General features: G+C 46.7%; 1 protein-coding gene across 1 annotated transcript; it reads right to left on the bottom strand.

Moving 5' to 3' along the window:
- Nucleotides 1–5,222: 5,222 nt before the first annotated feature.
- On the bottom strand, nucleotides 5,223–10,491 carry LOC100763955 (serine protease inhibitor A3N). Its single transcript, XM_035445646.1, has 4 exons — nucleotides 9,855–10,491; nucleotides 7,440–7,713; nucleotides 6,355–6,505; nucleotides 5,223–5,423 (listed from the first exon to the last, which is right to left on the bottom strand). Exons 1-4 carry the CDS (start codon nucleotides 10,489–10,491, stop codon nucleotides 5,223–5,225), a joined length of 1,263 nt encoding a protein of 420 aa, XP_035301537.1.
- Nucleotides 10,492–13,906: the final 3,415 nt, after the last annotated feature.

A 13,906-nucleotide genomic window follows, 5' to 3' on the forward strand; every position in this document is an offset into this window, starting at 1 on the left:
CTACCAGGTGAGGTGCTTGCCGAATGTTGGGGAAATACAGAACGTGTGCTAAAGGAACATAGATACAAATAGAGACTATGGCCATTTGATAAGTTCCAGAAATGAGAATTATGACTGACAAGGGTGTGTCTGTCACTTTTTGGTGATTCATCATATGTACATATTGTATTTTCTTTCTGCAACTTCTTAATCATCTAATTAACATCAACGAAGAAAATATCAGTGGATATGTTATTCAAGTTTGAGGTACTAAAAGAATGTCTCTCAAGTAACATTGCCAACTATTATACATCAATAATGCATCTGAGTTCTGAAGAATGACACTTCTGTCATGTTTGGTGTAATTAAGATCTGCTTAAATATATAATGCATTTTCAATTTTGTCTGGGACGGTTAAGCATGTAAGACATAAGTAAGACCTGGTTATGGCTCATTTGGAAATTAAACGTGGCTTTTAATATGATCTTGTGTCAAGTTGACAGTATGTGGACTCATGATGGCTGTAATTGATTGTGAACTTTATTTTATCTTTAATTAATTAAAACCCAAGAACAGGGTACATCCCTAAGAAATTTTTCTTTGTATCTTTTTTTTTTGTCTTAAGGTTTCTGTGTGTAGCCCTAGTTATCCTGGTACTCACTCTGTAGACAAGACTGGCCTTGAACTCAGAGATCTCCTGCCTCTTCCTCCTGTGTGCTGGGACTAAAGTTGTGAGACATTGCTGCCTGGTGAGAAATTTTTTCTTATAATTTTAAGTGGGAAGAGGCAATTTTAATATGGATCTTTAATCTGGGTCACATCTTCTACTGAAGGTTTCTCTCTTTGGCTGCTTGCTTTCACTCTGATTGGCAAGTGCATTCCTTCACTGGAATCAGAGCCTACTTCTTAGGGTTCCAGCATATATGGAAGATCAGGTGAGAGAACTAGGCTTGTGGACTGAACAACTCTTGGATTCTTGGACCATCTATTGGTACACAGGCATTTTTAGACTAATTGTACCACATTGTGTAAGCCATTGTCATAAATCCCCCTTTCTTTATATATAGACTCATCATATAACATTTGTTCCTCTAGAGAATCCCAACACATGAAACTTAATTGTCCTTTCACTGAAGATATTCAATGATAAATGGGTATTTGTGGGGGACTATATAGTAGCCCTTGATAAGTCATCTCTGGTAGACAGCATACCAATTATATAATCATGAGATTTTCATCAGTGAGCCAAGTAGACTCTTCACTGCAGTAGTGTTTTTTTTTTTTTCTGTGAAAGCATCAGTTATGACTTTCATCTTGTGGATAGAATGTGGACAGCAAACAGAGAGAGAGTCACAGGCCTGAGTTAAGAAACTACAAAATCCAAAGGGATCAATCCAGGCTGGTGAAACCCACAGAAACAGTGGACCCAAACAAGAGGGCTTTCTTGGCTCTCCAGACTGATCACTGGGAAACCAGCATGGGACTGATCCAGACCCCATGAATATGGGTGTCTGTGAGGAGGCCTTGGAAATCTATGGGGCCTCTTAGAGTAGATCAGTAGTTATCCCTAGCATAGGGATCGACTTTGGGAGCCCATTTCACATAGAGGGATACTCTCTCAGCCTAGACACACGGGGAGGGGGGGCAGGGTGGTGCAGGGCGGGGCTATACCCTATCCCAAAGGATATGAGAGACACTGAAGACCGCCCCCCATGGAAGGCATCGTCTCCCTGGGGAGCATAAAGGGTATGGGTTAGGTAGAGTGTTAGTGGGGAGCAGGGGAGGAAGGTAGGGAGAGGGAACTGGGATGACATGTAAGCAATCTTGTTTGTAATTTAAATAAATAATGGAGAAAAAAGAAACTACAGATTCACCTTTCCCTCCTATGCCCTGTTTAGCGGGAAATTACCAATACTGAGCCAAGTAGAAATATAACGGCTTTTTATAGGGAAAAGCCTTACTTACAGAGCAACCTAGCCAGCCAGAGTGGCAGCAGTCTGTCTGCAAGCTGAAAAGCAAAAACGACAGTGAAATGCAGCCCTGAACCTCTTACTCTAAGGCACCTTGATCACACCCTTGCAGGCAGGCTTAGGCAGACCTGTATCTAGCCCCTAAGCAGGCATGGCTACACGTTCTCCTACAGCCCTGTTTTTGCTTTATTTATTTTTTATTTTTTTTTCAGTGTTGCTTTAGGAAACAGAATCGTGCTTTGTAGAGAAGGGTGATGGTTTGAATGTTTAATGTCTCCAGAGAAAATAGAAAAAGAAAATGCTCATGAGAGTGCACATAACAGGCAACCTCCAGCACATGTCAGGTCTTCAGCCAACAGTGTGACTCATGAGAGGCCCTGAGGAAGAACCACCCAGCCTGGCTCCTCCTGGGTGCCTGACACTGGGATATTGCACGTTTATTGTTTCAAGCTGTGCATTTGGGGACAATTTATTCTGCATCAGCAGATGAGTGAGAAGAGACCAGTCTCCCTCTTAATCCTTAGGCCCAAGGGAGAGAGTAAAGACAGACATGTCACAAGACAACATGCAGGGTCACACTGAAATGACTAAGGTGAGTCCTTCATGCTCTGTCTCCATCTCATGTTTGCTCACACAGTTCTCAGCCTTCTCTGTTCCCCCACCTCAGTCATGTCTGACTTCACATGTGGTTGAGATTTCCATGGACACATCCATGGTGCAGAAGAATCAACCAGAGCAAGGAAAGGAAACTACATTAAATAAAGATGTCATTACTCAAAATTGTTTGTCATGCTATAACTGAGATAATTACTCTGCTCATCCAGGAAAGAACATTTCAATTTAATCTGATCTTCATCTAAGTAGTATGCAAATTATGGCCTTTGTGGTTTTGTCTTTAAACATGCTGTCTCCTGAGTTTGGGTTGCTACAGATTTTTGGAAGCTTGTGTTCACTCTAGGTCTGGCTATTAATAAATGTACTTAAGTCATTAATTGAATTAATACCATTGTTCCCAATAATTATCTCACATGGATCATTTCAACACATAGTGGTGTCTCACAGGGGACCCTTCCCTAGGGCAGAGTTCCCCTTCCTACCCTTCTTGCTCTCTCCCAATAGATACCACGATGGCCGCCACTGTTGCCTGCCCTCTGTTTGGATTACAGATGTCTGAGATCACTACTGTAAAAATGTCTCTTCCCTCTCCACAGATTGCTAACTCTATTGCACAGTGAGGCAGTCCCTGAAGTGGGTTCATCACCAGGGAAACATATGGTGGTCAAGTCCTGAAGGAAAACTCATAAATGAGAAAGAGTCAAACCCTGATATCTGTGTCCTAGACTCCCTTAGGAGGTGACTCAGACATTCCCATAACTTCTGGACATGGCTTACGGGAAGAATGAGATGTACTTAGCGCCAGGCTCCTTAGATGTCTGACCTAAAGCCGGGAAGGATGCAGCTGACACATGTCAGGGATCATGGAGTGTGTGAGGTGGCTACCTCAGGGCCTTGAATGGCTGTTGGACACACTGTGATATTGGGACATGGCTGCTTTCAATGCTTCTTATTACTCCAGAGTCCTTACGCACTGGTACCTCTGTGATCACTGGAGAAGGGCACCTGTGTGTGACCCTCAGGCTCTAATTCTCAGCAACTACGCATTCATCTGCTGAGTGTATGTTCCTAGGAGCTGAAGACCCAAGTAAGTCCTTTACTGAATGGACAGCTTTCCCTCTCCAAGCAAAACTCTGACTTAGTTTCTGTGCTCACAAATTCTCCATGGATACCCAGAACCCCAACCCAAATTCACCATGGCCTCCTCTTGTCTTCTACCAAGGCACTATACCCTCTGATACTTTGGCTGAATCTCCCATTCTCTCAGATGTGGTCTGATTACCCTGAAACTGCAATAATACAATCCCAGATCTGCCCAGAGCAATTTTCTGTCTTATAGACACCAAGAGTTACCAGGGTCCCAAGACAGAAACCCATCCAGAGCTCCATGTCATTCTCAGTCACTTGAGGGTCCTTACAGGGCCAGGCTCTTTGTCATACAATGGATGTTTGCCTTTTTCTAAGCTTATCACAACTGTTAGAAATGTCTGCACTGTTCTTCACCTCCCCTCTCACCACCACCTCCAAACAAAGCATTCTTTCTGGTCATCTGACCACCTCATCCTCTTCTGACCTCACCACACAGGTCACATGATATTTAGACTCATCTGGGTTCTCTCTGTAAAGCACCCAGAGCCTTGTTTTATGATACCACTGGCACCACCATGGTGATGCCTCTCGCTCAGAACCCGGCTTGGTGAAGACTCTTTCTTCTGGCATCAGGACACTGGAAGAACATCCCACCAGTCATAATGTCTACTGTGAGGTCATGGGAAAATGACTAAGCTTCTCTGTGCCTCAGTTTCCTCATCCATGAGAGGGTATGAAATACTATTAGGTGTATAATCCATCACAGACATCACAGACGGTGAGTGACAATCTCTACTGCAGGATTGTCACTAGAGGCCACACCCCTGCCACCAAGAGTTGAGTGAACACTGTCTGGACATTTTCCATGCAGTGATATGTTTATTGATCATTTGCTGCAATCCCCCCACTTTGGGTAGGGATGGTAGAAGTGTCCTTTTGTCATGTAAGGGTGGTCATTGGGAACCTAGAAAAAGGCTCCTCTGTCCTAAGTAGGTGTCAAAGGTGGAAAGGAGGCAATCAGACCAACAGGCTCCATGCAGCTGCAGGATTGAGTTCTCCCAACACTGTGCCCGATGGGGGAAGTGTGAGGAGCCCTTGAAGAGCCACTGGGTGCAAGAGGAAATGTGTGAGGCAGGAACTGGGCATAAGTGATACCAAATGCTGTAAATATTCTCAGGGAAGCAGTTTCCCTTTTCAGTCCTTAGGCTGAGGGCCACATGATTGACCTATACGTCTGTACAATCCCATGAAGGCAGTGGAAGATGAAGGCAGACATAACCAGAGCCTAGACAAGGGCTGACCTTTTGGGTTGAAGCAGATACTGGAGTGGCAGCAGGGAGGGCCACAAACAGGTTCAAGGCTCAGGAAAATGAGCTAGTGCAGGCAAGAAGACTGGGAGCCCAATAGACTGTCCACAGGCCCCTATGCATGTCAAAGTTATAGTTATTCACTCATTTTCCATCCAGGCATGCCTTAGCCAATCAGAGCATGGAGCCAAAATACGCATAGACACACACCTGCATGCATAATCCCCGGCTCCTGGGAAGAAGCCTCAGCACATGGGATTCTCTAGTTTTCATTGGGATTTGTGACTTTGGCCATGAAGAGTGGAGTCTGAGTATTTGTGCTATAGATAATCATTAGGAATGACCTGTCAAAATATACTTCCAGAGGGTTCAAAATCAGAGCCGATCCCACCATCATGATTCCCGTGGCGGCAGCTGCCTCTGTGCCTATCTCACCAACATCCAGCACAGCCTTGTGGACCACCTGTAGGAGAAAGACCAGAGACCAGGAGGGCAGGAGAGGAGATTCTGCTGGTGTAATTGTTTGTTCCTTGCACGAGCTCTGGCCCTGGGGTTTACCAGTCTCTGCTCAGGGTGAGGTGAGACATGCCCTGGGTCTTCTCAGTCTCTGAGATTCTGTGTTGCCCTCAATCCCACAACACTCTGGAGAATGGGCATAGGAAACACCAGTCCTTACCCCTCACCAGCTTCTCAGGAGACTCACAGGGGACAGCCAGGGTGCTGGCAGCCAGTGCAGGCTTCAGCATCCCTCTGCTGCAGCCTCCTTGGGACATACAACAGCAATGCACAGGCCATGACTTTTCATTCCCACACTGCCATGCCCTGCTGGTACAGATCTGAGCCCAGGGCTCTGAGTGGGCCCTGGACAGAACACTAGGCATGGCCAGGCTGTGAGTCTGTAGTGTGAGAATGTAGTGTGAGGTCCCAAAACATCTTTCTTATTATTGTGAAGTTTTCATCCTAATCGCCATTCACCTTGCTATTTCCTTACTGCTACTGCTGTGTGTGCTAATCAGCAGGCACTGGGCCATCTGTGCAGTGAAGAAGCTAAGGCTCATATTGCTTTCTTCTGTAGTGCTTTGTGGGTGGTATCCTCACTACAGAATAGGTTTGGGCCAGTGATGGTTGAAGACCTAGCAAGGCTCTCCCCACCCCCCAGGCTGCTTGGTGAAGTTATGTTTAGTTGGTAGAGGCTGCATGGTATCCAGCAGAGGTATATAGGCTATAATCCAGCTCTCCAGCAGAGGTATATACGCTGGTATCCAGCTCTCCTAGGTGAGGGAATCTCAGAACTGCAGACGTTCTCACAAGTTTACAATCCCCACACACCACACCTGGCTTTTAGCATCTACATTCAGGTCCCAATGAGAACCACCCAGTGTGTCTCAGTTTACCTTAGAGACCATCAAGTCCTTGTCCCCTGTGATCCCAGACAGGTCAGCCTGTGAGGAGAAGACTTCCCTGATGCCCAGCTTTGAAAGGATGCCCTCCATGCTGTCATCAGTGGAGATAGAGAACTTGGGCAATCGGAGCTCGTCAATCATCCTGGAAATAAAAAAGAGTAATGCAAGACTCCCTGGACTGTGAAACCACGGGGTATCTGGTGCACCGCTCCATAGACGTTTCTCTCAGCAAAGAGAACCCCTCTTTCTATCCATGCCTACATCACATGGCTTTCCTCTTTCTAATGCATTAGTTATCAACTGGTTCCTAGTGCCTGTGAGTGTTTACAGGAGCAGATAATGATTCTTGGTGTCAGCTGTTCCTCTGTGATGCACAAAATGAAGTCCCTCACCCATCATGTGAACCCTCAGACTTCATCTAATGATCCTTCTATTTGAAATTGCACACTGCCTCAGACTCCAGCTTTCCTTTTTGGAACTCTCCTTTTAAAATCTTACTCCTTCTCACCTTTCACAAAATACTGAACAGTTGCATTTCCATCTCCACACTCTCTCTAATTCACTTACAAGATGAGTCCACAAGGGTAAGAAAATTTGTACTTGAGTCTCTGATATCCTCTCAGGGTCTTAATCAGAGCTTGGTACACAGTAGGTCTTCAAGCCATCATCATTGCCTTCCCAGTGGGTGAATGTGTGTGATGGGACGAGATGGCTACATAGGGCAGACCTAATTCTCAGAGCTGAAATCTCATTCTCCCTTCCCTCTGCCATCTAAAACCCATTCAAGATTCCTGGTAATTATAGCCTGTTAGACACAGAGGACTCCTCACCTCCTGCTCTAGCTAATGTCCTCTTGTGAACAACAAGCAAAAAAAAAAAAAAAAAAAAAAGATGAGAGTAAAATCGGTCCCAAACTACTGAGTCAACAGAGGGAAATGCAGCCATCTCCACTAGTCCCTGCTGACTCTCTAATATTATACAGAGAGTGCTAGTGAGACTCTGAGGTACAGGAACATTGGGTTTTGGGCTGACAGCAGGATGGGGAGCCAACAGCTCTGGTTCCTGTGGACATGCACCTGGGTCTCAGAGATTTCTTCCATTTCCTCAGGGTCTCTGGCTGTAAGCTGGCTTCCAGCTGCTGCATCTTGCCCTCGTCAGGGAGGATGAACAGGGCGCTGGCATTGCCTGTGTACTTCAGCTCCACCACTGAGCAGGACAGCTCCTCATCCCGGAAGTAGGGTGTGGTCAGAAATTTAAGCTTCATCATAGGCACCCTCACAGTCCTGTTGTTGTCCAAGTAGAAGTCAGACTCAAATGTCGAATCAGGGTCAAAAGGTGTCTTCCACTTTCCTAAGGATGAAGCAGGTCATCAGATGGTAATATCACCTGAGGACCCCACCTCCATCCCACTTCTGCCCAGTTTCTGAATCTTGGCAGTAATGAATCCATTATCAACAACACAGTTTCCCTTACTGGTTTCATAATCTGGATTAGAAAAAACACCTTTGCAGATGTAGAACTATGAATGAGAAGTGATCCAAGGACTTTGTTTGGAAAGGGGAACTCAAAATCAAAGTGTCTCTATGTGAGATATCTGAAAAACATTCAAGGATCTACGGGTGGCTGTGTAACCGAGAGATGAGAGTGACCCTGCTGCACTGGAGCCTGGGGAGCGTTGGCGTCCATTCTTCCTCAAGTCTAGAAGGCAATGCCTTGTGGGACAGGTTTTAGGAGAAACAGGACAAGAGAGACTGTGTTCCCCCACACCATGATCTGTAGATGGTGCCCTTCACTGTGAACCTCCTAATGGAAGGCAGAACCTAGAGCAATGATTAGGTTTATAATGAAGATCATGAGATTTGCCTTCCTAGAGTTGCATTGCCAGTGCCCATAGTTGTTTGGCTAAGACATAAGTAATGAGACCTCTTCTCTCACATGAACTATGTTCACACTCATGAATCACAGAATCCTGTCCACACGTGTCCCACATCCCATTGCATTAACCATCTGCATTTTATCCTGGTCTCATGAGAGAATTACCAATATGGAGCCTGATAAAGATACAAGGGTATATGTTTGGGAGATGCCTTATTTACAGAGCAATCTAGCCAGCCAGCAGCGCACAGAGTAAGTACAGCAAGCCGATGATGAAAAGGAAGAAGTGGCCTCCACATGCTTTCCCCAGACTCTTAAACCTTCCCCACATCACCCTGACCACAACCTCGCAGGCGTGGTCAGGCACACCTGTAGCCAGTCCTTAGGAAGCTTGGTTACAGTGTCTCCCTACACTGGTCCAGCATTGCAGAAAAGGCTCATGGTAGAGATCCTGCAGAGAAGCTGCCAACAGGACACTTCAATTAGTGTCAGCCATGCTGCTTTCCCCTTATATTTGGTGTAGCCAGGCCCCTTAGGTCAAGATCCTTAAGATGGAGGTTGTCTAGCAGACAGATTCTGTGGGAACTTTTTAGAAACACTGTAATGGGCTGAATGAGGAATTCCTTGTGATAGTTTGAATGCAATTGGTCCCCATAAGCTCATTGTTTGGAGGTGTATCTTTGTTAGAGTAGGTGTGGCTCATGGAGGAAGTGTGTCACTTTGGAGGTAGGCTTTGAGGTCTCAAAAATGCTGAATTATTAGGAGGCATGCCTTTGTTTGAGTAGGTGTGGTTATTGGAGGGTGTGTGTTACTGTGGAGCCAGGCTTTGAGGGCTCATAAATACTGAAGGTACTTCCCATTGCCTGCAAGATATAGGACTCTCAGATACCTCCACAGTGCCATGTCGGCCTGCATACTGCCAGTCCCACCATGTTGACAATGGACTGAACCTCTGAACTGTAGGTGGGCCACCCTAATTAAATATTTTCCTTCATTAGAGTTGCTGTGTTCATGGGGTCTCTTCATAGCAATAGGACACTGACTAAGACACTGTCTCTGCAGGGAGAAACCATGGCTTATGCACACTCAGGTAGGCCTGGACAACCTGAGCTATGCATTCTGCTATTCAGTAAGTTTAAGGCACAATCAAATTCATTCCTCTTAGACTGAGGAGTAAGTACCAGAAACATCAGCTATATCCAGAAGATCCAAAAGGATAAGTAGGGTCTTCTAGTAATATCAAGTTAGGTACCTATGTCTACAAGGCCACTAGTACCTTATTTCCAGTGTTCAGCGTAAAGACACAATGTACCCTAATGAAAGAAGGAGCTTTGTAACCTGTGAGAGTAAGATATCCTTAATACAAAATCACCAGCCAAATGCAAGCCAGATTGTGTCAGGTGCAGCAAGCTAGGAAGGTCAGAGTGAAGGGCTCCCATGTGCCTCGCTGCCCCTTAAAACCCTATCACAGGTCATCCTGACCTCACCTTGACCACGCCCTAACAGGCATGGTGAGGCGCACCTGTAGCCAGCTCCTAGCAGCGTGGCTTACACTGTCCCTTACAGTACCCAGCCAACATCCTCTCCCTCCATGCCCAACCAGTGGCCATCCTCACCTTTAAAATAGATGTAATTCACCAGCACCATTAATGCACTGTCATCCAGGTCTGAGATTAGTTCCTTGATCTTCCCATGGGTATTTTTGCTCACATAGTCATTGATGAGCTTTTTGGCTTCATGAGGCTGCTGGAAGTCAGTCGAGGAGGCCTCGGCCTGGTACAGGGCCCTTGCCTTCTCCTTGAACTCTGCCAGGATTGGTAGGCGCTTTTCAACAAATATGGCACTGCCTGTGCTGATCTTCACCTGGTCTCCTGGCTGGCTGAGCATGTGGAGGAGGTCCCCAAAGCCCCTGTGGATGTCTTCCTTAGGTGTCTCTGTGAGATTGAACTTGAGACCTTCCAGAATCTCTTCCAGGGTGTTGCTGCTTGCTCCCAGGGACAGGACAGCCAAGGCAAATGAGATGCTGAACGGGGAGAAGACGATGTTTTTATCTGGATTCTTCAAAGCCAGCTCCTTGTAGAGGCTGAAGGCAAAGTCAGTGTTGATGGAGGCCAGGTTTAGACTGTCCACTTGTGTCCCATTATTTTGGTCTTCCTGGGCTGTGGTTTCCTTTCCCAATGTGCCATCTGGTTGGCAGAGGACAGCAGGGCAGAACACAGCCACCAAAAGAACAAAAGCTACACAGAGGGCCATCTTCTCTGTTCTCTAGGTTGAAAAGAAAGCTCTTTTAAGTCTGGGAAGGCCAGGTGGTGCCCTGACCATATTCTAGTCCTGCATACTGGCCTGCGTTGTGTCCTTGCTCTGCTGCCATTTTCTGCTGCCTTTGTGACCTTCCTTAGGAGGTGCTCTGGGCACTCAAATGGCATTACTAGACCCCATGCACCCAGTTACCCTGGAGGAAGTGATGCTCTGGTAGCCAATTTTCCTAATAGAGAATCAGGATCCATGGAGATGAAGGGACATGCCAGGTCACAATGTAAGGAAGAGAAGGACCTGGGCGTGGGCAAAAGCCTTGAGAAATCGTAACTCCTTCTTTCCTTTTCTGGCTTTGCATAAGGACTCATTAGACATCAGGGAATTCTCTTAGTTTGCACTTGTGCCCAATCCACCATCACATTCCAGTCAGGACTCAGTGAAGGACCTTTGAATTAGGTCAGTAGCAAATGGCTCACCCCAACCTCCAGATGACATGTCCATGGCTTCTCACTGCCCTGGGCTGCATCTGGTTCATGTTTCTGGACATGGGATGGGCTAATTGAAAGAAATCACTGCACACATCTGTTGTAGTCCCTAAACCATGGCACCCCTGAGAACTGGCATTAGAAGAGCACATGGGGGTCGTTCTTTAAGCTCTCCAGGATTTCACATGGTGGTTTGTATCTCAGGCTACGAAGGTTTCTGGCAGGAAGAAAAATCAGTGCTGTCCCAGTCTCTGCTGCCTGCACCATATTCATTTTGACTGTCAGGATGGCTGTGTGGTGAGCAATTAGGTGGACCTGTCTGTGCAGCCTGTTGAGTGGTCCAGGTTACCTTATGAGTAAAATTGTTTGCCTTATTATGGGCATTGTGGGTGTTTTTAGGGAATTTACACACACTTCTGGAGTGTGTGGGGGAGCACATGCATCCGAAAAGACCATATTTGAAAGCCTGTGATCATCTGTCCACTCTGTAGGTGAGTTCAGAGGAGAACGTAGACAGCAGAGGAAAGGATGGTGGGGAAGATGGATAGGGAGCAGAGAGGACAAGGTGGGGATCGGTTGCAGGGGTGAGAAAGTGGAAGGAAGGGGGCAGGAGGCTCTGAGCAGGGAGTGAGGGGGATCAGGTGAGGGAGCCAAGGGGAAGGTGGGGGGAGAAGACCAGAAGAGAGTGGGAGGAGAATGGAGGAGCAGGAGAGGGAGGTGTCGGAGCTGAGCCACGTGTCCTCAGGGCTGCGGCATGCCTGCAGAGGGACCAGGGACTTCAGCTGCTCCTAACTGTGTTTATTGTGTTTAATGCATTCTTTTCTTTGGGAAAACATTCAACCATAGTTCACTTCAAAATGATTCCCACAGAAAACAGGCTAGTGTGTTTGTGCAAGAGAAGACCTGGATGAGTGGCTGAGCGGTTGTGTTTTCTTTGCTATGAGAGGGTAGAACCTCTATTCCTCGCCATAATATTGGGGAAGTGGGGTGTCTGGACCCAAGGCATTTCCTTTCTGTTGTATGCACAGTAGGGATGCCACCTGCCCCATAGGGACTTTGTAACAGTCCTGTGTCCCCCTAGCTATGACAGCAGCACCCAGGCTTGACAATGTCTCAATACTTCCTCTCCGTGGAGTGTCGGAAGGAGCAGGCTCCATTCACTCTCCAGGAGCATAGCCCGTGGCACCAGCATATTCCATAGACAAAAATACCCAGACTGGAGAAAAGATTTATATACACCCCAAAATGTCCAACTCAGTGCCCCAGGAACAACTCCTCACCACGCCCCATATCAAGACCTCAGGTCACTGCAAGTACCATAGTCCTGGCAAGGCTCTTCTTCTGTCCCTGGAGAGAAGGAACCCTGGGCATTACCTGCAGAGCTGATACCGCTGCTGGCATCTGTTAGGTGAGCTGCAATGCTCCCAGTTGCTGCCACCTGGGTTGCTGTTCTTCCACTGAACACTGATGTTCTATTTATCCCTACCACCTCCCACCTCTTAGGAAATGCTGGCACACACAACCTGTGCTCTGTGCTCAAACTGGAAAAAAAAACAGGATGATTTCTGGTAACACCAATTATGAAACTTTACCTAGCACAAACATTGTGTTCCAATCAATAATGCAGGAAGAGCTGGATTTTGAGGCTATGGCTTCTGTTTCTCTGATGGTTCAAAGATCAATGTGAAACCAGGGAGTAATCTGAAGGAAAAGACAAGCCCCATCTGCATCTGTGTAACCGTCCTGTCTGGCAGCAATGGACATATTCTAAATAGAGCCTTCCTCTCCCCTCTTTGGCTATCAAATTTCTGAAGGGAAGCTGCCTTGTCTGGTGGTGAAGGAAAACCCCTGAAAGCAATCTGTCTGCAGAGCCAGGCTGGCTGATCTGAATTGCAGTAGTGTAGAGGGATGGGGACACTGCAGGACAGAGCCTAATTACCTCCTCTTGGGCTAAGTGCTGCCTCTCTCTGGAACAGCCATGTCTGCTCCCTCTGTGTCAGAACTAAACCTTGTGACAATAGAGTCTATTAACTTATAGACAACCTGCTTCAACCCAATAGCTAAGGATGCCAGCAGATAACATCTTGAGCCTGTAGAGATGTACATCTTGATGTATCTGCCTCTCTGAGGTTCCCAACCCTGCATTTTAATCTTGCCTTGATTTGTGACTTCCTTTCTCTTGTAAATCTATAAAGTTTTTGTGAAATTGCTGTCACATTAGAACATGTTTGGGTGACCTAAACCAGTGTTCTTGGACCACAGTCACTCACAATGGCTCTTATACAGCATCTGTTATTCCCTCAGGATGACAGCTGTGGGGTTTGTGTCAACAGTGGGGTTAGAAACTCAGTAGGCAGGGTCAGGTCCAAAGTCACTGTCCCCAAAATGGAGGTGCTGGTCCTAACAAAAAGGATTTTGGCTGAGTAAACAGAAGCCTAAATGCAGGGCTCTGTGTACCAGAGAAGCAGATCACCCATGGTGCATTTCTGTTTGCCAGGAACCATGCCAGCCTTCCCACACCTGTCAGCAACCTCAGGCAAGAGCACTCAGCTCCCCTTCAAACCAGACAGGCTGAATCAGCTCTAAGATGCCTACCCCGCTCTCGTTGTGCCCCTCCATGACTCTCGTGAGTCTTTAAACTTCCCTCTGAATCATCACAAGCCAGGCCTCCATCCCCTGCACAGCTCTCCACAGTCTTGTCTTCCAGCTCCCACAGAACATCGCACTGACATCCCAACACTCAGGGGCTTTTCTAGCCCAAAGTTCCAAAGTCCTTCTTTACTCATCTCCAAACCCTAGTAGGTCTGTCACAGCAATAGCCCACTTCACTGGCACCATCTTGTCTTATTCAGGGTTTCCTGGCTGTCACAAAACACTGTGACCAAAAAGCAAGATGGGGAGGAAGGTGCATTTGTCCTTTTACCTCC

Source organism: Cricetulus griseus, chromosome 5, assembly GCF_003668045.3.
Source record: "Cricetulus griseus strain 17A/GY chromosome 5, alternate assembly CriGri-PICRH-1.0, whole genome shotgun sequence".
NCBI lineage: Eukaryota > Metazoa > Chordata > Mammalia > Rodentia > Cricetidae > Cricetulus > Cricetulus griseus.